The sequence below is a fragment of the Patella vulgata genome, chromosome 6 (assembly GCF_932274485.2).
Source record: "Patella vulgata chromosome 6, xgPatVulg1.2, whole genome shotgun sequence".
NCBI classification, from domain to species: Eukaryota; Metazoa; Mollusca; class Gastropoda; family Patellidae; genus Patella; species Patella vulgata.
The window spans coordinates 24,950,074-24,975,243 of NC_065884.2; the positions used below are offsets into that span (position 1 = coordinate 24,950,074).

At 36.2% G+C, this 25,170-nt stretch overlaps 1 protein-coding gene across 4 annotated transcripts in view; it reads left to right on the plus strand.

The window, feature by feature from the left end:
* Positions 1–25,170, plus strand: part of LOC126823379 (carbonic anhydrase 1) — a 52,395-nt gene that overhangs the window by 12,324 nt on the left and 14,901 nt on the right. Inside the window, exon 1 of one of the 4 annotated variants that reach the window (XM_050552190.2) lies at positions 1,355–1,520. The exons of 1 other annotated variant lie outside the window; for it this stretch is intronic. In XM_050552190.2, the coding sequence (XP_050408147.2) occupies positions 1,457–1,520 (64 nt within the window). In that variant the 5' untranslated portion in view covers positions 1,355–1,456. Of the gene's footprint in view, positions 1–1,354; positions 1,521–13,457; positions 13,649–21,346; positions 21,476–25,170 lie in introns of those variants that run through there. 2 more of the 4 variants (XM_050552193.2, XM_050552189.2) reach the window with 2 other exon arrangements.

Below are 25,170 nucleotides of genomic sequence, written 5' to 3' on the forward strand. Positions count from 1 at the left end.
CTGCAGACGCCATAGACGGGATTTAAAAGTTAGTCCCACTTATAATCTTAGTTAAATTTCATTGACGGCAGTTCGAATCTGGTGTCTTAATTAGCGTGGATTAAGCTGTGATACTGTCTGAAAAATGCAAATGACGCGCAGGTGCATTTAAAATATTTCCTTCAGAAGGTACAAAACGGTATGAAATGGCCGGGTTTATCAAGTCTCTCAATTAAAAATTGGAGGCGAGCCTCAATATTGTAATTGGCTTGATTTGCATACTTAAAGAACATTTGACCGGAAACCCGCCATGACTTCTTTAAACTATACAAAATGTCATTGACAACTGGGTCTATATTCAAAGGTTTTTTTTTTAAAGTTAAGTGAAATTTTTTCACTTACCTTAGAATACGACTTACTCTTAACTTACAGAAAGTTTAAAATATTTAATGAAATCTAGTAGTTAAGTGACTCATTTGAAAGGTTTTCGTGGATATTTGCAAAGTTGCGCGGATTTTCGATAGAGGTTATAGTTGCAGGTCTTTCTTTAGGCCTGAAATGTTAATTAATTAGACATTTATTAACAAAACAAGACCATAATCGACTCTCGATGGCATGGGATAATCGAGATTTTAACTAGATTAAAACGGTTCGCCATTAAAAAATTAAATTTAAAAATGGGAAAGCGAGGCTAAGTCCCGATTATACCAGTGCCCTGGTTACCACTGTGCACACATCGTGTTAAAACTACAAACAATGATAACTTGGCTGAGAATGAAGTAATTTGAATGAAATTTTCAAAATTTTTATCATTTATTTTTGAATTATTATAGCAAGAATGATCAACTCTTTATTAAACTCTTAACTAATTTATCTTTAAACTAAAAATTAGCCAATAATAAATTTTTAATGTTTAAATAGTGTCAGTTATGTATATTGGATATAATATAAGGTAAAAGGAAGACAACATACGTGGCTTTTTATTTCTTTTTGGGTGACATTGGAATATAAAAAAGTATTCGTTATCAGATACAGATCAGATACAATTATATTTTATTTGAAAAATCTTTAATAGATATCAGTACAGTGGGGTTGTTCCAGTCGGCGGGGCATGAAAAACTTTGTTAAATTGGTTTAACCGATTTACAATTTAGATGGGTATCAAAGTGTAGAATTTCACCTTCAACACCATGAGTGAGAAAAATAATATATTTTTGTATCTTGTTTAATTTGTACACTAAAATGTCGGAGCACGTCGACACCCCGTGCCGTATCATATTTCTCAGTGATGTCACACCCCAAAATCACTCGTTTATTACACGATCCAATCAAACAATCCATATAAGAACAAATAATCTTAGAGCTTAAAGTATCGGACATGAGATGTTATATGTCATAAGTTTATGTTTAACCGTAGCTTGACAGGTGTGCTATATTGGTCCCTCAGTTATAATCTTAAGCAATTAGCCTTACCACCATGGAGTTGCTTCTATTCATTATTCTACTATCAGTTGTACCAGATAAAGTTAGGTCTGCGAGTGGTGAGTGAATATTTGATATTTTAAATATAAATTGTAAATTTTGGTTATTAAAACATAATTATTTTCTCCGGGATTATAGAAATTGAAACGAACACATTTTTGTTCATAAATACTTCAATTTAATTTTATAGGATAAAATATTTTTTTCTTTTATAATAAATAATAATAATAAATAATTCAAAAAAGTATTGACACTAGATAAGGGAAAATGAGAAAAATAGAAATACTCCGCAGATTCCCTTGTTTTATTCATTCTAAAAATATGGTAATGCGCGGACTTTTTCTATATTTCTCATTTTCTCTTATCTAGTGACAATCAATTATTTTTTTGAATTGTCAGATATCCTCCCACAGTCTCATATAACAACCTTTGGTCTTCGAAGAAATTATTATGAGTGAGCAGAAATTCGCCTGTGTATCTGCTATCACTCGTCACTTCAGTCATTTATATAGAAGGATAAATCGTGTTTTCCTTTTGCGTTCGTCCCTTCCCTTTCTTGAAATCTTCATAACGCACCTATCGTAGCAATGATCTCTGTGTTAAAATTATATTTGGAACGCGTTTAACCAGTTTTACCACTATGTGATAATGGCTGACACCAATGTTGTCCTTTAAAAGATACGAAAGCTATTATGCTGCTAGGGATATGTCTGATATATGGACATCTAATGATATAACTCTTCTGGTGTCCATCTCCACGTACATAAACAAGCATAGCAAGGCAAACAATACTGGATCCTTCATGGGTATATGTACGTTTAACAATAGTTTATTCTGCCATATGGGTCTATGATATTCTACACTGAATAAATATTATTATTATTATTATTTATGCTATAATATTAATTGACAAAGGCGAAACACAAAAATATAAGGCTATATTGGACCTCTTTCTACTTGCTGTACTCACGGCGTAGAATAGCAATTAGCATGAACGCGAGTTTGCGGCCGTTTCTAATAAATTCCTGGGAGTGGGTTGTGGTGGTGGTGGTGGTGGTGGTGGCGTGTGTGGGGGGGGGGGGCACAAAATATGTGATTCAGTTTCAGTTACATAACAAGATAAATAAGGCTATATTGGATCACAGAATAGCATGAAAACGCGTTTGCAGCCGTCTAATACTCAAAACGTGAGACTCCCATACTCCCCTCCCAGAAATAATTTTTCGGGCTCGTACGCCTCTTTAAATCCGCGTAGATTTGTGCACTGTGATGGGTGGTGAAATTAAAATTCCACTCTGCACATCTGGGTCATTAAATTTCAGGTCTAATATAAGGTGCATTTTGAAGAAACGGGATGAAACCCACAATACAGGTTAACTATTTGCACTGTCACATACAATTAAGGGATAGAACTAAAGTGTGTATAGATAACAACCTAGACGTAATAAGTAGGGGACCGGTGAGATGCGGTGCTCCGAAAGTTGGGCAAGGCCATAAATTTTGGCGCAAAACAATTTGTTCTGAAAAGAATAAAAGAAAGCCAAGCTAAACGTGGGAATACAGTGCTAAGTCTCGGGGGGATACAGCCATAGAAGGAAGCTTTATTCGCAAGTAAAACTAGGATGTTGACCAAATATTATAAGTATCTCTATCGTGTTCACAAGCTTTCCCGGACGCATAATATATCTCTGAAACAGAAAGTCGTAGAATGCTGGATATCAACAGAGTTCATTCTGTCCGATCCCAATGCTCCACACCAAATTTGTAATTCAATAAGACTAATCCTGTCACAGTCCTAATCGGATGTTGGGGTGGTGAATCTGGAGCGAAATGTCGTGGAACGCTGAATATCGATATGTGTCGTCCTCTCAAGGAGCCAATGCTTCACACAAAAATAAAATTTGAAACAAATTCCGTACAAAACAAGGAAAGGTGTTTAAGTAACTGGCGGAACTATAGAGTTCGTCCTATTATGACACCAAATGATTCACCACAAAAAAGAAAAAATTGTCGCAAAACTGTAACCTCTATCACGTTAATATGTCAATTGTTGACGGACTGATATGTTCACAATGTGGGTACACAAAATGGCTTTTCTAGAAAAAAAATATGGAAATACAAAGTTCGTGAAATTCCAGGGCGAAAGGTGATATAATTCATTTAAAAACTCTCAGCATGATTATTTTAGAGCTATATGAATCCCTTGCAAACTACAACATGTTGAAAGTTGCATCTCTTATAGGAATATCAGTCCAAAAATGGTTAATTTCGTTCAATATGTACAAATTGTCTTGAAAATATCCTAGTCTTTACATGTAACAAGGCCGTCGCCATCAGTATTTGCCGTGAACCAAATTATTGGGAATGTTTTTAACCCGAATGAATCGAAGTCGAGATATAATTTAGCGTTGGAATTGTAGTTTCTTAATTAAATGTTAAATAACCAATCTGAGCAGATTTAGCGTGGATTAAGCCATGAGAATTTTGATATTTTTTGAAAAATGCAAATCACTCATCGTTACTTTATAAGAATATTGGAATGCGGAGACGGGTTGTTGTGCTAGCAAATCCATTTTGTGCAAATATTTCGTCATGGACGAGGAAAGAATATTTCAATACCAAATATTCGGGCAAGGCCCTCTTTTTTATTAAGTTTCATAGAAACATGTTTGCTAATGAGAATGATATCTGAGCTGGTATAACTTTTCAGGGCATGGTTTTGTCTTCTGGAAATAAGTTTTGAGCAAATACCTCGTCATGGATGAGGAAAGAACAATTCATTATCACAAATTCGGGAAAGGCTATAAAATCAGAATGAAATTTGAGCTGTATGCTATGACTAAAATTGGTATATAACTTTTGAGGTGATGGTAACCTTTTACGCAATTCAGATCATGCTATAGTCTTTCACGCAATTCAGGTCATGGTCGTCTTCCACGCATATTGCTGTGAACATTTTCAGCTGTAATGACTCATGGATTCATTGTGATTGACAGCTGTCAGAACTTCTGTCATTGTTTTTATTCAACGACTTTACAAAATTGAATACATATTTATCAAAACGAGATCATTTTTTCGATACGCGTATACTATTTCATATTGGTATGTGTATTTATTATATGGCTCCTTATTTTGGATTTGGGAGCCGCGGTGGCTAAGTGAGTAAGATGTTGGCTCGCTAACCTTGAGGTGCGGTGTTCTATCCCTGCATGTGCCGAGAAAGTTCATCGGGATTTTCCGACGTAGTTCATCCTTGTCGGTGGTGCAGAACAGAGGGCCTGGAAAAAGGACAACGTATAGTCGTTCGGGTGGTACGAAAAACAGAGGTCCCGTGTACATAATGGCGTGCACTTAAAATATCCCTTGCCATTGGATTTCGTTATAAGAGTAGGCCGTAGCGCCTCTGTCCGGGCAAATTTCTCCCATAGCATACTGTATGACGAACAACATGCATATTACCATAACGTTGACGGTCCTTTACGTCATAGTAACAGTAATCGACTAATGGTCGAGCGATGGTGACCTAGTTGACGTGCAATGCGTCTCATTGACATCCAAATAATTTGCCATCTTTTCGCTGTAGTGAGTTGTCGAGACCCCATTGGCAAATGCAGGTATATTAAAATTTTCATTCATGTAACGACTGATTTTCATGACGCAAAGGGTTCACACTTTCCCTTGCGCCGTAGGTCTGTAAAGTGTTGCATTAACAGGCTGTCAGCACATATTTATGGTGGACAGAATACGTCAAAGTTTTTATTTCATCTTCGAATATATTTATCTTCGAAAATGAGCGCATAGCCATCCCAGTGCTGCAATACTTTTTACTCTGTGTAAATTAGAAAGTTTGCTGGTTGAACCGAATGTTTGTCTGGGTTTTTATTGATATATCATAGTTTTATATGAAAGATTAAGTAGAAGAAAACAACCTTCTTGACAGGTCAGACTTTTAGTTTTCGAAGGGTTGAAATCGGCTTCCCTGACTGACACATTATAAATTTTGTTTTATATTATTACGGAGAAGCTGCTGAGAAAGAAGACTTTCGATGGCAAGAAAGAAACTCTGCGCATGTTTGATCCTGATATCAACTACGTTGCCGCTTTATGTTGATTAGTAAACGCAGAGGGTCTAAAATAGGCATTTGACATTTATTTAATACTCATGACCTGTTGCTCGACCTGCTGCTTATTTCCACTAACCTATTGATGAGTTTGTCTGTAGTACGTCTTGGAGCCAAACTCTACGAATTGCCTTCAGTTCTAGCCATTTTAATCTGCAGCTTTATCAGTTGTTGTTGAAGAACAGGGGCCTGTTTCCCGAAATTTTAACTAAGATAAAATCCAAATTTTAGTAATTTGATTGGATAATATTAGATTGACTTTAGTGCTTAGCCAATCAAAATTGAAGTATCTACTAAAATTTGGATTTTATCTTTAGTTAAAATTTCGTGAAACAGGGCCCTGACTGAAAGGGGATAATGATTTCTTAAAACGCAATTGTGAACGTAATGTTTCGAAGGCTTATCCAGGGAGCTTAGCAATGAGATGAACCGATAGTCTTCATACGATGTAAATTTGTTATAGATTGGATATAATAAAGTAGCACAGGTAAGAAAATGACTGTTAATGTACAGTTAATGATAATAAAACAATCTAATTAAAATTAAATCTTTCATTAAATTTAATCTATACACTCCATAAAATCCAATCTCAACACAATATTAAATCTAATACCTACACAACATAAAACATAATATCTACACCTACATAAGTTATAATCTCTACACTACATAAATTATAATCTCTACACTACATAAATTATAATCTATATACAACATTAAATATACTGTCTACACAATATCAAATCTAGCCTCTACATGGGGGGATCCAGGAATTTTTGCAGGAGGGGGTTTGCCAGGTTCCTGTTAAGGAAATTTGACAGTTGACAATGCATGTACGTACGTACGCACACATACACACTGAGCTTTTTAAAGAATGGAAGTCCTACAACTTGGCATCGATCAGAAAGGGGGACAATTTAACCATGGAGCATGGATTTGGTTGGCTTTGAGCAGTGTCGGACTGGGCCTAAGCCTATAAAGAAAAAAGAGAAAGAAAAGAGACAGAAAGGAGGGGGGGGGGAGAAGGAAGGACAGGACAGGACAGGACACAGGACAGGAGAAAGAAAAGATAGGAAAAAAATGACTGACAAACAACACAAAAAAAAAAGTGTACTAGAATTCTCAAATTCATCTAATGATAATGCTCTTAGGTCATTCTGTTATCTAATTGTATCATGATATCAAAAATTTGCCTTCTTCTGCTTTGGTCTGAAATGCTTGGAAAATGGGTTTGCGGTTGTCAATTTTCAAAATTTTCCTGTGGGGAGAAACCACCCAGACCCCCCTCGGACGCTTGCGCGATTACGGCGCTCGTGTCGCGCCTGCGGCGCGTACTTGTCTGGGCCTTGGTCAATGAGTGCAAATTGTATTAATTTCTGACTTCATTAAACACACCAGAGACGACCAGCTGTTGTTCTATGCTCTATATCACAATATAAACTTACATTAATTTAAACTCAAACTCAAAAGCTATTATCATCAATCTTTCACTAATGTAATTTACATATCTGACCCATTTTACAACGACAATAAAATGTAGATTAATAGTGGTATAAAAAAAATAATAGGATTACATATTGAATTACACTGAATTTATGTCTACTGTCAACTATACTAGACCTTTCTTAAAGATGATACTAGTAATTATCGGATTGTCCGTGTGGTAAAACTAATTCGTGAGCATTCGCGAGTGCATTCAGCAATTAAACGTTTGAGTTATCTGAAAATCAAAGTCACCAGTTCGCCTCCATACTACCCCCCCACCACCACCATCACCGCCGATACAAATAACCATCTACGCAATAAACATGTTAGAATGTTGAAGTCAATTCAACACTAGACAAACTTTTGAACAGCTGCCAAATCAATAAGTTCAACCAACTGAAACTCGAGGACTGAATTACTTGCAATTTCTGTCGGTTCCAAAATACCTTACAGACCTCCCTACTGTAACGCGGAGATATGTTGTACTGGCAGAAACCCCAAAGAACCATGATGATTGATGACTATATCGCGAGTATACAGACGGGACTGCTTTAGTCAGCGCCAGCAGCGAAAATCTACTACTTAGGACTCCAAATCTGCATCATTCCTCCTTATGCATATGGCATAGCGAACATCATAGTATCTGCTGACAAAGGGGGCACTCGCCAAAACTCTCCCCAAAACACGTCAACCTTAAAGGACAATATTGGTGCCAGTCATTATCACATATGTGATAGAGCTGGTTAAACACATTCCAAATATAATTTTAACACGGAGATCATTGCTACGATAGCTGAGTAATACAGGTTTCCTGAGTCGGAAGTGACGAACGCCGAATTTCTTCTCACTAATAATTCCCTCGAAGACAGAAAGTTGATATATGGGACTGTAAGAGAATACCTGACAATTCAATAAAGTAATTGAATGTCATTAGATAAGAGAACACGAGAAAAATAGAAATAGTCCGTACATTCCCTTGTTTATATTCATTCTATACCTTATAAAAACATGGTAATGCACGGATTTTTTCTGTTTTTCTTTCGTGTTCACTTATCTAGTGGCAGTCAATTCTTTTTATGAATCGTCAGATATCCTCTCACAATCTCATACAACAACGTTTGGTCTTCGAATGAATTATTAGTGAGCAGAAATTCGCCCGTATATCAGTTATCACTCGTGACATCAGTCAGTTATATAGAGAGATGACTCGTGTTTTTCCTTTGGCGTTCGTCACTTACGATTCTGGAAAACTGTATTACCCAGCTATCGTACCAATGATCTCTGTGTTAAAATTATATTTGGAATGTATTTAACCAGCTCTATCACATATGTGATAATGACTGGCACCAATATTGTCCTTTAAACAGCTATTTCATCAACTACAATCGTCTTAATGTGCGTTCACACTGCGGGTTTAATCTGAATTGAATTCAGAATAAAGTCTTGTTCCGCATTTGGGCGTCACACAAAATTCGCTAAAATCCGAACTGAATCTGTAATTACGAGTCCGTATATTTTTCCGAATTCATTTTGGAACAAGTTTTCTGAATCGGGTCATTCGCAGTCAAAATTTGATTGTGGCGCGCTTGATTCCAATCAATGGGTTTACCGGAATCGAATAACTTTGCGCGCGTGTTCGCTTCTACTTCCGTTTTATCGCTTGTGTGTTTTCCGGGCCAATATACTGCAAATAAATAAACATTAATATTGCGAACACAAATCAGTTGGGGTATAGACCACATAGCCGTAGCCCTACCTCACCGAAACATATACTGCGGTAACATACCAGTTAAAAATCCAAATACAAAGATATGTTGCATTCAGATCACAGCTGATCATGACATTTAAGGCCTAGACCTTACTAGACGTCTTGAGTCTAGTAGAGTCTAATCTCTAGCATGTATTGTATGTAGTTGGGTGGAAATGACAACAAAATTTATTGCTGTGCATTATGCATGTTTAGTGCTGAAAAAAAATTTAATTATGAAATTTATCTTCGTTAGTACAGAGTTGAGAGTGACATGCACGTACATACTTGTTGATGCATAGCAAACGCGACCAGAAGAGTAATCATCCTCATTCGCCTTTGACTCTGGTGCATACGAAATTTACCCAATTTTTCGTAATAGGTCATGAGATTTAAACAGAGCTAGCGATACTCCCAACCCTAACCCTAACCCTGGAACTAGCCCCAATGCTTACCCTAATCCTTACCTACAATCTCGCCAACAATCACATGGCCCAATCTTATTTACATCTCAGCGACCTTGATAAAAATAAACATTAGCAACAAGATCACGAATACAAATGACGGGCGCATCCATCTTGGGTATGCATGACCTTCACTTCTGCTGGTTATGCGCATTCATTTCATTTCATTACCATTATAAATCCAACAGTTTAACCAAGGAAGGATCCTTCATTTATTTCTGGTTCTGGCGTTGGTTTACTAATCTCGGTTGTGCCCAAAGTCCTGGCAAGGAAAGGAAAAACGTCTAAGATCTCTGTGTTGGCAAGAAAAAAAATCGTCTAGTCTTTCGAATGGTACGGAATACCGAGGTCCCCCACGTGTACACATTGGCGTACATTTACAGCTGACAAATTCCCTCATATAGCACACTTCATGGTGTATGGCCGTCTTCATTAACCAAGGAGAAAAGTGGGGCGTTAAACTTCATTTCACCTGATTTCACTTCTGACTTGTCATATCTACGATTGTTATTAGTGTGATTGTGACGACTATGACACACAATAAGCCCTACGGCTGAATCTAAATTGGTATTGACAAAAACACGGTTAAGTGTATCAACTAATCCAAAACAGGCTTGGGTTATCAGCGTTTTGAGCGTTAAGTAATTCTGAAGCATTTGACATCGAGGCGAATTATTACGCGATCGAGGCTATAATCCGAGTAAATCTGGAATTCAGACTATGATCATTTTATTTCCGTTTTATTCCAATAGCAAAGTTTGTGTATGTGGTTAGACTACACAATGGGAAATACCAACACCCGAATGCTCAAATTTTAGAATATCAAAAACAGAAACCCCGATTAGAATACGTTATTAATTCAAGACGCTCATATTTTCTCCTGAGTCTCTCACATAAATGGTGGTAAAAAAAATTAATAAAAATATGAGAAAACGCTATTGAACCCAGAAAGTGTTTACGTTAATGTCAATAAATCAAAGGCTTGATTAAATAGTGTACTATATTTTTAAAAAAAAATTTAATTAAAAAGAATTAAAGCAGACGAGGTTCTGGGCGTAAACTTGGCGTCATCGGGCACATTGAGTACAGGTGTCTTTATTCACCTTAACTATAAAAAAACCCACTCACGTCATCAAATTCAACGGTTAAACACCTCTGATGACGTGACGATAAAAAAAAAAAAAATTCACCGATGAATAAGAAACCTGGTTGTTGTTCGTTAAACACGTGCGTCAAAATTACGGGATGGAAGGTGTATGTCGTAACGGAACACCTTCAAATCTGGATAGGCTGAAAGGCAATCATGGTAGCCAAGTTGTCCGCAGTCATAAAAAGCTATCTTCATGAAGTTACATGCCCAGAGAGATGTTGCAACCAATAGGAATATTTCTTTTCGGAATTAAGAAGTTTAAATATTTATGAATTAATTAATATTTAATTATTTAAACAATGCGAAATCTTGTCCTTTATTTTTGGATTAGGAACTGGACCCCAAGCTCTTTGAAAAAAACTCAAGGCTCTGTCAATTCAAATACGACATGGACAATTGCGCATCGATTTTCGATATGACGTCAAAATTCCCAAAAGGCGACAATGGCGTCAGACTCGGTTCAAGGCTATTTAGTACTATTGTTCTTGTTGATTCAGACGAGTTCTACATTGATGCAAGTTTATAATCTTTACTGAAGCAAGGGATATAACTCCGTAAAATGACGGAAAATAAAATATTCAATTTTAAATATTGTACATATTTTTATACGCCCACATTTCATGTGGACGTATATTGTCGTCGCCCCTGTCCGTCCACAATTTGTTTGTGGACTCTCTACAGGTCACAATTCTTGTCCGATTTTGACGAAACTTGAAATATAGGTTTATCCTCAAAAGATCTCGGCGCCGTGCTTTCGATATTGGCATGTATCGGATCGAAACTTCTTGGATTATGGCCGCTGTTTGTACCAAAAATCACGTTTTTAGCTTGTGGACCCTATAGAGGTCACAATTTTTTATCCGATTTTGTTGAAACTTAAAATGTAAGTTTATGACCCAATGATCTCGGTTCCTTACGATATTCGTGCATATCGGACCGTAACTTCCTGAATTATGGCCCCTGGTTGTACGAAAAATCGCGTTTTTAGCTTGTGGACCCTATAAAGGTCATAATTTTTATCCGATTTAAAAAAAAAAAACCCGTATTATTATATCACCGTTACACCCTAAAGAAGGTTAAGTTCGAATTTCGTGAAAATCGGACCAAAATTGACGGACAAAATGGTCGCCGTTTGTACACGAATAGTGTAAAAATATGGTAAATCAAAGTTGTGGACCCTGTATAGGTCACAATTTTAATTCGATTTTGATGAAACTTGAAATGCATGTTTATAACCCACAGATCATGGTTCCTTTCGATATTTGCGCATATCGGATTGTAACTTCTTGAATTATGGCCCTTGATTGTACGCAAAATCGCCTATGTTAGCTTGTGGTCTCTCTGGAGGTCACAATTATTATCCTATTTAAAAAAACCGTTTGATTATATCACCGTTACACCGTAATGAAGGTTGAGTTCGAATTTCGTGAAAATCGGACCAAAATTGCCGGACAAAATGGCCGCCGCTTGTACGCGAATAGTGTAAAAATGGTATATCAAGGTTGTGGACCCTATAGAGGTCAAAATTTTTATCCGATTTTGTGGAAACTTGAAATGTAAGTTTATAACCCAAAGATCTCAGTTCCTTTTGATATTCGTGCATATCGGACCGTAACTTCCTGAATTATGGCCCTGATTGTACGAAAAATCGCGTTTTTAGCTTCTGGACCCTATAGAGGTCATAATTTTTATCCGATTTAAAAAATCATTTTATTGCATCACCGTTACACCCTAAGGAAGGTTGAGTTCGAATTTCGTGAAAATCGGACCAAAATTGCCGGATAAAATGGCCGCCGTTTGTACTCAAATAGTGTAAAAATATGGTAAATCAAGGTTGTGGACCCTGTAGAGGTCACAAATTTTATCCGATTTTGTAGAAACTTGAAATGTAAGTTTATAACCCAAAGATCTCAGTTCCTTTCGATATTCGTGCATATGGGATCGTAACTTCCTGAATTATAGCCCCTGATTATACGAAAAATCGCCTTTTTTAGCTTGTGGTCCCTCTGAAGGTCACAGTCATTATCTGATTTTAAAAAACTGTTTGAATATATCACCGTAACACCATAATAAAGGTTGAGTTCAAATTTCCTGAAAATCAAACCAAAACTGCCGGACAAAATGGCCGCCGCTTGTACGCGAAAGGTGTAAAAATATGGTATATCAAGGTTGTGGACCCTGTAGAGGTCAAAATTTTTATCCGATTTTGTGGAAACTTGAAATGTAAGTTTATAACCCAAAGATCTCAGTTCCTTTCGATATTTGCGCATGTCCGATTGTAATTTCATGAATTATGGCCCTTGATTGTAGGAAAAATCACTTTCTTTTAGCTTGTTCTCTACCCATCTCTCAAAAATGTGGGCGTATCCTGCCTGGCAGCCGCTGGTTGGTTTAAACATACATTATGCAAGAGCTAAATCTGCCCATTGCAGGTCTTTCTTTAGGTCTGAAATGCTATCTAAATTATTAATTAGACATTAATTAACTTATCCAGACCATAATCTACCTTCGATGGCATCGCTAGCCTGCGATATTTACTGGATTAGAATCCGGTCTGCTGCTTCTGATTAAATAAAAAAAAATGGATAATCAAGACTATGTTTTCTATCGTACCGACTTTAGTAATGATGATCGAGGCTAGGTGGATCAATTTGACTGAAATTTTTAGCAAATTCCCTTTACATTATCTAGTTTTTAACTATTATAGTGAGAACTACCAGCTTTGTATCTAATCTCCCATAATGTATCTTTAACAATACGCCCATGGACGTTTCGTCATATAGGCTCCAAAATTTAAACAATAATCATCCATAACGTATATCTAAAGATTATTATGTCCGCCAAACTTGTATCCCCATAACCCTAAACTTAGCGAAATGAAATGAATTGGGATTTAACATTCTAAAGCTCTATTCCTACAATTCAGTGCATGTGTTGTGTGTGTGTAGCCGTCCTCGACACTCCTTTTGTACTTTTGTGCACTTCAAAATAATATGAATATAAGGTAGTTGTGTTATCGTGTTTGCTGATGTATAGTAATTATATTTATGCCATTTTGACGTCATTAATGGGCTATATAACACAATTGAATATTGAATTTTGATCGCATTGTACGTGCAGAAAATATACGATATATTTTCAAATACAGCTAACATTGACATGGAGATCTTAAGGATAACTCTTTTGCTGATTATACCCGGTACTGTTTTTGCAGGCGCTGGTAAGTACTGTACTGTACATCTGATGGGCGTATGTCTAAATTTATAGGCGAAAATTTATCAGAGTTTGCAAACCATACCAGTATCTAACAAAAAGGTTGTAATCGACACCCATCTGGTCAACATGTCATGTCCGCTAAGATTGTTTAAACACATGTTTATTTAAAATACAATTTGTTATAATTATATAACGAACAAGGATTATGAAGAATCTATTTTAGCTTACCACCAGGCCATTTATAAGCTGTAGTCGAAATGAGACGTAGGTGAAATGGGAGAGTACCAAATATAAGCCACTTAGTTTATTGTAGATGTACTTGTATTACCGTTTAGGTTATTTTACCATAACCGCCCATGGCTGGTGCCTGTGGTACTCTGAATTTCCTGCGGTGCATAACCTGTTCTTTTAAGAAAAGTTAAAGTTATGGAGCCATCTTCTCATCCCGTCGTAAAACTGATGAGCAGTATTTCCCAATATTGCGGCGATTCGCAAATTAACATAGAAGAACATTCAATGTTTTTAGTGCGATATTATTCACAAATATAGCAAAGAGTGTAGGGACTGTTGTGTCGCCTTGCCGGACACCGGAATCAATGAACATACGAATGTACAGTCTTAACGATGTAATGGTGTCTTACCTTCTTTAGTAATTGGTACCAGAATGCACAGAATCGAATTCCTTAGATTATTAAGGTGCATATCTTTGTTAACTAGAAATAACTATGATGTTCTACGGGGTAAAATAAATAAATAAATAATATAGGATGCCAGGACAGTACAATGCAATGTGGTTTAACAATCTACTTTTCTGTACTAACCCGGTTAGTGAAGACATATAGTTACGACATGCAGTATTATATGGGGGGAATTTCAACCGGAAAATGACGTTACCTGCTACTTTTGATCGAACGACAAGTCGTCCTTGCTTGTCCAACACCCCACCAACTTAAAACCGACATTGTCATAAATATATATCATTATTACGATTCAAACATCAGAAATTGAGCTAAATTTTCTTATTTCGAAATAGCTATTCCAATTATGTAGTTAAGTAGTGGTGTTTACATTTCACTTGACGGAAATATTTATATCCGCTTGCCAATAGCTTTCAACAATGTTCACCGTTAATAATGACAAACGCGGAAAAGAATGTACAGTTTTCAACTGCAGTTGAATCTTCTGTATTAAGCAGCCACTTAAGGGAATTGTCATGACTGACCGCTTAACGGGAGTGACCTCTTAATAAAATCTCAGTGTTAGTGCCGACATCAAGTAAAGTTTACGCCTGGATGTATTGGGAGCAAACATCAATACTTGCATCGGTAAATTTGGCAGTCGCTAAAACCTGCTTGGAACGAAAATTCTTTGACTCAAATCTCTGATATAACTTCTGTAACTGTGTCATTTGTACAATATTGATACTACTGTCTACCATTGTTACGTATTCAAGAATATTTATCCATTTTTGTGAAGAAATCCATGAATTAAATGTATTTTATCAAAAAAGCACATGTCCAAAAAACCATCGCTGAATTTGTAGGGAATGCTCACTAGTCCGCGGGTGCACTAGTCCGTTTATAATTATTATTGCCATTTGTACGATGGATGATCACATGTAAACTCGTGACAATAATACTAACGCATCCACGCTGACTATGAAATGTAAAGCACCAATCCCGACCGACAATGAAATGTAATACATTAGCCCCGACAATACAATGTAATGCACCAACCCTGACAGTGGTATGTACGCAACACACCCATACTTACAATGGTATGTAACCATTTTTCCAAGAATTGATTCAATTCAATATAAGGGTAGGCCGGTAGCGCCGCTATCCGGACAAAGGTTCTCTCATAGTACACTGCATAGCGCATGCCCGTCTTGATTAGCCCACTCGGAGCAAAACAGTAGGACGTTAAAACCCCATTTCAGAGTGCTAGGGACAGTGGCATTTCTCCATCGAGTTCCAACTGTGAATGGTTCCTTTATGTACACGGCAATGTGTACACAGGGGCTTATGTTTTTGTGCCAAGAAATAGCCGATTTGAAAGGGCCATTTGTGAGTGACGTCCATTTTACATAGCGAGGGTGGTCTAATCCATTCAATATTTCAGCTATCCGGTGATCTAGAGAGTTGATTATGGTCTTTCCATATGAAATGTCTAAATAATTATTTGTATAACATATTTTTACACCCACAGTGAAATGTTGTCGTATATTGTCGTCGCCCCCGTATGTTCGTCAGTCCTTACTTCGGTACGCCCGTCGGCTTGTCGGTCCGGTGTACACAATTGTGGGCGCACTAGAGGCTAAAGTCAATACCCGATTGACTTTAAATTTATATACAGTGTTTAAAGGGACTATCCCGATTTGAACAGAGTCTCAAAAATAAAAGTCCGAGTATGTATGAAATTTAAGCACCAAAATATAGAGAAATGGTGTATTTACCTTGTCTCAGAATTTAAGCTCAAAATATTGAGTCGTTTGGATGTTAAAGTCAAAAATGCTTATCCGGACACGTAACCCTTTTAAGATTTCGGGTAAATTTTTTCGTTGGGCGACCTGATAATCGATTTCCATTTCTTTAGAGGTCTATACGGTGAATGACCCCTGTGCTGTACTTCATAACGAAGGGTAAATTTCACCTACACATTATTTTTATAAAATAAAAGTCTGGCTTTATCCAGACACCGTATATAATACAGTTTGGACACTGATCTCCATTTCCAGATGAAGACTGGCGGGTTTAAGTTCATTTTCACTGCCAGAGTTATGGCCGATCACTTTGAAAAAAATCTTGTGGACGCTGTAGTGGCTAAAGTTAATATCCGATTGACTTTAAATTTATACACAGTGTTTAAGGTCATGAGACAAAAAAGCCTATTGATTTTCAATAATTTCCGATTATTGCTGAAGGAGTTATGGACCCTGATCACTTTGAAAAATCTTGTGGTTGCTTTAGAGACCATAGTTATCATCTGATTTTATATTTATACACCGTGTTTACGCCTATATATAATCGTTTTAATTGAATTTAGGTATATTGATTTTTAATGATTTTTGATAACTTGAACTGCTAAATCCATGATATTAAATGTTTTGTATACTAAATGTATACAAATTCTAATGATTTTCTGATAATTAATCAGATTTTAGTGTATTATAAATGTTTCATTGCCGACAAAAGTAAAAATATGCGACAACTCTTGTTGACTGTACGGACGATTTAGCTGCTGTGGACGTATGTTTCTATGCCTGGCAACCTATCTTTCACTTTTGCATAATCCTTCTTTGATTGATTCCGAAAGAAATACCTATGTTCATAATAGCTAAACAATAATCAAAATGAAACATAAAAGTAGACAATATAGAGAAGGCTTGCTCTACCATTGATAGCTCAAAATGTCACTGGACTGGCATATCGACAGTTTATTCTTCAATATTGTGAATGACTTTCAGTAGGTCAATTTGTTTCAAATTACACGAATGTTTAAATGACACACCAATTCAGCTCATGCGAACTTTATTTTTTTGCCGTCTTTTTCGTATTACTTCGCTTGAACCTGGACACGAATCATTCACAAGAAAATGCCAAAGAGAACATAAAAGAAATGCCGGATAATCATAACACTCTTCAATTTCAATCTTTAACTTCTCATAGCCGCCTTGGTTCCACGAGGTTGTCACTTTTTGAACTTTTATCAACGACATTTTTGTTGATTTTGAATTAAAACGATTTAGCTAGACCTTTAACTTTTGACATATCACTATTTACCCTAACAAATCTGTGAAAACCATTTAACTCTTTAAACACTATTTAACACCCATAGTAAAACCTGCCGTCATACCGAAATGAAATGGGGTTTAACGTGCTACTTTTCCAATCATGACAGACATGATATTTTGCAAGTTGGCAGCTCCCGTCAAAAGGCAAAACCTAGTAACTCACTTTTTTCTCATTTTGAGAAAACAAAGGAAAACGTAATGAATGAATATTAAACCCCAGTTCATCCATTGATTTGACTATTGAGTTACTAGGTTTTACTGTGGTATACTAGGCAAATGAAGGAAGTTGCTAGGTTGTGTCATGGGTGTAACTGCTTACAAAATCAAAAGATTGGAATATCTAGTACAACAACAGAAAGCACATACCCTAGTAACTACAAATTTGGTCCTAACTCAATTTTGATAAAAAAAAAAGTTAGTTACTAGGTTTTGCCTTTTGACGGGAGAGTTATCTTCCGCTGAATATATTAATTGGGTTAAAGACTAGTCTTACTTATAGTTTATAAGATGTCGACCCAGCACATGACTGTAGGCTAATTAGATGTTCAGATTCATGTGAAGGTTTATTTCAACCAATAATGTAATCAATCTGGAGTGAGTCAATGAAAATCGAGGTCCTGTGTTCACGTTGACGTGGACGTAAAAGAACCAGTGACTGCGGGAATTGGATGAAGTGAAGGCGGAATCGCGGCTCTCCTATCAAAATTCCCACACTGTACACTACATGGCATATGCCCGGTTTATGCAGAAAAGTAGGACGTTAAACCCCATTTTATTTTATTTTCATGTATACTTAATATTAAATTAAAATACAAAATTGATTACCGTTAAATCTTACCCGTAATCAAGAATATATTATCCGTAATCAATAAAATGTTACACATAATCAAGAAAATGTTATCAGTAATCAACAAAATGTTAACATATAGTTAGCAAAATGCACCAAAAAAAGTATTACAGACGGGAATGTAAACGAGGGGTAAAATATTTATTGTTAGGGCACAAACCACTGTGCCGTCTATAAATAACACATACATTACTTGACAGACAAATTTGAAATGTTTCACAAAAATATAAAGGTTTTGACCTTCTCTTATGTAACGAATGGTTTAGTTCAACCTTTAATTATTTTTCTTAAACAAGACGAAACAAACAGTTTAAATGCATGACGTAAACATTTAAGCATCCAGTCATTCAACGAACAAAAGGTTAACAATGGCTGCTTTCCTGATTCGCACGTATACGATTTCTTTTATCTACATATTAATTGATAACAATTTTGCACAGAGACTATCAGTAGTCAGATCATATGATAGTGAAATAAAAAAGGGATTAAATTAAATTCTTGTCTGTATATTTAATATTTCTGATCTATGATTCATCATTTAGGATATAACTACATGTATCTTAAATTCGATGGATAAAAACGAAAACTCATTCTCCATATTATACTATTCAAAAAAAGTAGGGGATATTTGATTTTTAAGTGTTATTAAAGTCACCTAATGAAACTGACGAAGAAACAAATGACAAAATTTACATCCAATGATTTTTTTACCACCTGAGTAAATAAAAAGTAGACCCATCAGCTCCAACATACCCCACTATTAATTTATGGCTAATTGTAAAGTTTCTGGGGATATTTATAGGGAGTAAATCATATGAGCAACTTTACTTCTTATACAGTACCACGCCCCTTTGACACCTTTTTCCCGAAATCGTTTAGTACACTACTAAATATATTGTCAGACTGAACGGTTTAGAGTTCCGTGGAACCAAATTTTATTGACGGTTTAATCTTATTACTTTAATTTGAAAAAAACAACATAACTTTATTATTATGATTAAAGTCAAGCTTCCAAACAGTCGAGATGTTTGTTTAAACCCCGCCAGAAACTGCAGATAGAACAGAACAGTTAGAAACATTAAATGGAATATTTTAATATGAATCAACAGTGGTGTTCGTAAGAAGGTTATATTGCGTCATAATCATTATAGTCATTTATGCATATACTAAATAATGCCGGAAGCAGGTTTTTGGTCATGATCGAATCCTTCCGGACGACGAGCGCAGGGGCGGATCCATGAAAACCCTTTTCTCCGCGGTGTAAACATGTGACTTATAACGCAGAGAAAAGTGTTTTCATGGTTTTTGGATTTACCATAGTTTCCATTGCAAAACATTCGTTCAGTGTATTGCAGAGTGAATCTTTCTCGTGTGTGGTAAATTACTAGTCATCATAATAGTGATGACTATGTTTAGTTTGTGAAATATGTAAATCTTGAAGACTCTTGTTAATATATTAGAGAAGGCGGTATCACAAAAAACCCGGTAAATATGGTCGCCATATAAAAAAAATGTAAAATCAAAATTTAAAAACAAAATAAAACAAAATAGATCATCTGAGCCTCATTGGATTTTAAATAATCACTGTTTTATATACTACTGCCTATCAGAATTAAATTTCTAGATTACGTTTTGATTACAATGTTCTCATTATCCTTAGACACCGGTCGATATCAAAAGTTAGGTTGATTTATAGGTATTTACCTTGACATTTGCTAATGGTGAAATAAATACATGATTCATTGATCTCAACACACATCGTTTGAGAGGTCGTATCTTGCACCTATATAATCATAAATTACCAAATCAATTACAGGCATTGTGGCAGACTATATATAATGTGTGATATAAAGTCAACTTTTTCTTTTTGAAAACTGTGCTTTTTAATTTATATATCGTTTTAACGATAAAGTTATGAAGTGAGTCATAGCAGAGGGAGTTTTATATTAAAATCAATGCGCCTTGGTGTAGATAGACCTTGTGTATATCGTATAGCTATGCCTTGAAAATAAACTACAGTTTACTAAAGAAATTATGCCGAACACGATCCGATTTTTTTCAACTACTTTTATATCTAATTCAAGATACATTGTCCCGAAATTATTTATCGGGTGGTTATTGCCAATAAAAGTATGGCAAATTTGGTATATATGAAAAGCATAGACACCCAATCTTAGAAGAAAAACACTGGATTACCCTAAAAACACCAGTAGGGCAAGCAATGAGAAAAAATGTCAGAGCATCACTAACTGGCAACCCGACTGTTGTCTGCCAGCTTATTGTGTGCTAGATTGACTGAGGGAGCGGTTGTTATTTTTTGATCAAATGGTTAGGAAGTTGACAGAAAATAATTAAGAATTGTATACAAAGGTTTGAGAGGGATTTGAAGCACATTTTTGATAGATTTTTTAGTCCAAATATATCATCAAATCACACAGTTTGTACGCAGGAAAGTATCTTTAACATACAATTTCTCCAAGGTTGTTTAAACACAATCTGAAGTTAAAGATGGTTATTCGTGGATATGTTTTTAGAATGTAATCCATACGCTTTGATATTAATGAAATAATTTCAATGTCTATGCAAGACCAATTAGAAATTGGCAAATCATTATTAAGAGACCTCTTACTTTGTACACTTTAAGTGGAAAAACACCCTATCTGACCCAACGCCCACAAGGCCTTGAAACATTGGAATTCGAGCGTTTGGTTTAATTATCATGCATCTTTATAACCTAGTGGTCAGATGCCATTCTAAACGAACTGAAATATTTCTTTTAATAGAAGGTTTGGCTTTTAAATTTAATTAAAATAGAGAATTTTAGCAATACTCCTCCATGCTTCTTTAAACCTTCATTTCAGAGTGAGAATATAACTTATTCATTATAAATAAGACTTTCGTCTAATTATCTTAAGTTGAGAAATGTGGATTAATTTACAATTGCATTGTCGATCATTTAATCCGGTGAAATATACAAAGCTCTACCCCTTTAAGGAAATAATTACTAAGGTATACTATAGTAGGATGAACATATGGTGTTAAAGTAATGAGTAGTATAGTAATACTGCTATTAGTGTATAGGGTTGACTTGAATCGACTGCATATACCATAGTATGTGAGAGCAATGTTGAGGAATCAACTGTATTGCCTCATCGCTCTTTGTTTCTTACCTGTTGTATTAGGAGGAGCAGGTAAGTAGGTAGTATAATAATGCTTTTGAATGTAAATCTGTGATGCATTTTAATTTTTGATCATTAGAATGTAGTTCACGAAATGAATTTAATACTTAGAATGGCATTGACGGGTGTTATGTTCGTCAATACCATACTTTGGTCATTTTGATACACGTTTATGGTAATTTTTGCTGTGGTAAAGTGTGCAGTATAAGGGCGGGGGGGGGGACAGATACGTTTATTGTTCGTTTTCTTTCTGTCAAGGGCTCTTAACGTGCGCTTTGTGTGCGACCAGGCACACATTCCTTGACGGTAATTCTTCTTGTCCTTTAAATGCGTGTATATGTGTTTACATGATTAAATATTATGATTCTAATAATTAAACGGGTATCAACATTTAAAATGTAACTCTAACACTAGCAGCTACAAGTCAGGTTTTAATCAAGCTTGCGTGACTTCCTAGCGGCTTATTCAATAAAGAAAACCCATTAAATAGTATACTTATCCTAATTGCTTTGTGAATTCATGTATCTGCATCTCCTTTATACATGATTGAAATTCCAAATAATATAACATTAACCCAAATGGTATCGGTTTTAGCGTTATGCTAAAGGAAAAGGCTGTTTCCAGTAACATTGAAGCTGTAATTATCTCCCATTATTCGGTGTCAAAATTTAGGATTCTAGTGACATAATACCAGATACTCTCTACATCAAAATACCAGGTACCATATTCTTTATACCAGATACTCTAGTCATTATACCAGGCACTCTTATCATTATATCAGATAGGGGGTTGGATGGCCGAATGGTTAGCAAGTGCGCGCTGTATCACGAGGCCTGTAATTGAGTCAACTGACGTGGTTTCGAATCCCCGGTTGTACGTGACAAGAAGTAGGGTTGCCTGTCCAATATCATGGGTTTTCTCCGGCTCCTCCGGTTTTCTTCCACTGCTAAAGATTCCTACGTGCAAGCGAATTATTGAAATAGAATTGAACCATGTGTTAGTCCCGAAATGACCTAGTCTGTGTCGAGTGGATATATCATATGCTCTAATCGATATACCGGATACTCGAATCATTGTTACTGATACCCCAATCGTTATGTACCCACTATAATCATCTAATCATTATACCTAGTACTCTAATCGTTATACCAGGCACCCTAATCATTATATCAGGTTCCCCACCTATGGTACCAGATACTCTAATCATTATACCAGATACTCGAATCATTATGGAAGCCTATAACTACCATTCGTAATTTCTACTTTTCGCCCCTTCAAAACACGAAAGTCAAAAAGTAGAAATTACGGCAAAATGTAAGGCGACAGCACGCTATACAAGCCAAAATCGACTCGAAATAGGAAATTAAGAAATAATACACAGCGATAATAGCGCACCTCGTTTTTTTTTTAATCTTTAATTTTCGACTTGCATATTGGCTTGTGTACCGTCTTGTCGACTTTCGACTTCTTCATATTTTTATATTTATTTATGTTAGTAAGAAGGCGCCAACATGCATACCAAGCCAAAATGCAACTCGAAAAGTAGAGATTAGGAAATTAACACATCGCGCTAGTAGCGACCTATCATATTGGCTCGCTGTCGTGCTGGCAACTTTTCGAGTTTGGACTCGGAAGTTGTTGTAGTCTCTACATTCCAGGACACATATGAATACGTGCAATTTGCGTTAACAAAATAGTCTGTTTAATAAAGTCTTGTATTGATGGCGATATTAGTGACCTATGATTTTGGCTTGCTGTCGTGCTGTCGACGTTTCGAGTTTCGCCTCGGAAGTTGATGTATAGTCTCTACATTCCAGGTCAGATTTGAATACGCGCATTGATAATTGAATTTCGTTTACTGTGGCTTTATACAGCATGTAAAATATACAAGTCGGCTTACATTTTGTCGTAGCTTCTACTTTTCGACTTCTGAAGGGGTGAAAAGTAGAAATTATGCATGCTAGATACTCACTTGAATCTTTATACCAGATACGCTAAGCGTTATACCAGATTCTCTACCCATGGTACCCGATACTCTAATCGTTACGTCAAATACCCACTGTAATCGTTATACCAGATACTCTAATCATTAGGAAGCCACGATGGCTCAGTGAGTTGGTCGTTGGTTCGCTAACCTTGAGGTCCTGTGTTTGATCACTGTGTTGGCTGAGAAAGGACATCGGGATTTCCTGGCGTTATTGCCCCTTGTCAGTGATGTAGGACGGAGGGCCTGGTAATGGACAGCGTATATTTCTTCGGATGGGGCAAAAAACCCTTGAAGTTGAATACGAAATAAAAGTAGCCGCCATAGCGCCGTTGTCCTAGCAAAATTTCCCCCATAGCACACTGCATGACTTACGCCCGTCTTCAGCATCTCAGTAGAAGCAGAACAGTAGAACGTTAAAACCCCATTTCATTTCTCTAACCATTATACCAGATACATTAGTATAATCGTTATACCGGATACCCTAATCGTTATACCAGATTCCCTAATCCTTATACCAGATACTCTAATCATTATACTGGATACCCTAATCGTTATGCGAGATACCCATGAGAATCATAATACTGGATACTCTGATCGTTATACCAGATACTCTAATCGTCACGTCAAATACCCATTATAATCATTATACCAGAGATACTTTAATCAGTATATTCTAATCGTTATGACAAATACCTACTATATTCATTACGTCAATGCGTAGGGGCGCCAAGGGGGGGGGGGGGTATGAGGATTTCGGGGAATTTTTGGGTTGAGAATATAATTGAGTATGTGTCAAATACTTTCTTTTTAAATAAAGGTAGAAATCAATTTGTTATAAAGTAAAAACAAGTTCTAAGTATAAAGGTCGAAAAAACCAATATAGTTTATTAAAATAACACGTGTTCTGTATTCAAAAATAAAACTTTGATATGGGTTTACATCGATTTTGTTATATTATTTAAATTTGTATGAATAAATTAAAGATAAAGCCAGACTATTACGTTCTAGGGTCGAATAGTTCACTTTAGTACCGTAAAAAGTGTATCTTTAGTCAAATCAAACAAACCCTAATCAGCTTTGTTTCCTGGTTGAAGAACCTAATCACGAAGTTTTGCAATCTGTCGGAGAAACGTTAAGCCCTAAAACATTTCACGAAATAACAAGAATTGAATGGCGCTGGCATAGTTATTGTTTGGGGAAAGACAGTTTTTCTCTTATTTTTTAGAGCAAAAGTTTATCGTGGTTGGCTTTTTTCATCTAATTAGTAAAATAATGTCTGATCAGACATAATAATTGTGTAGCAATAATATTTTCAGTAAGCTGATAGTGAAAATAAACCTCAACCAGTCGAGTGTGCTAGTTGAAATATAGCAAGCTGGATGTGCACACTGTGCTTGACAAGGCATATTGTATACTGGATGTGGGCGTGGTCTGCCTATATTCTTATACCCGTCATCATTGGCCACGTTTGTTCTACAAATTGAAAACATGTATGGTGACTGAAATGAAATGAAATGGGGTTTAACGTCCTACTGTTCTGCTCCTATACTGGGCTAATGAAAAAGGGCATACGCCATACAGTGTGCTATGAGGGAAATTTTGCCCGGGCAGCGGCACTATCGCCTACTCTTATATCGAATTCCAACTGCCAGGGGATCTTTTACGTGCATTCCAATATATACACGGGACCTCGGTTTTTCGTCTCATCCGAATGACTAGA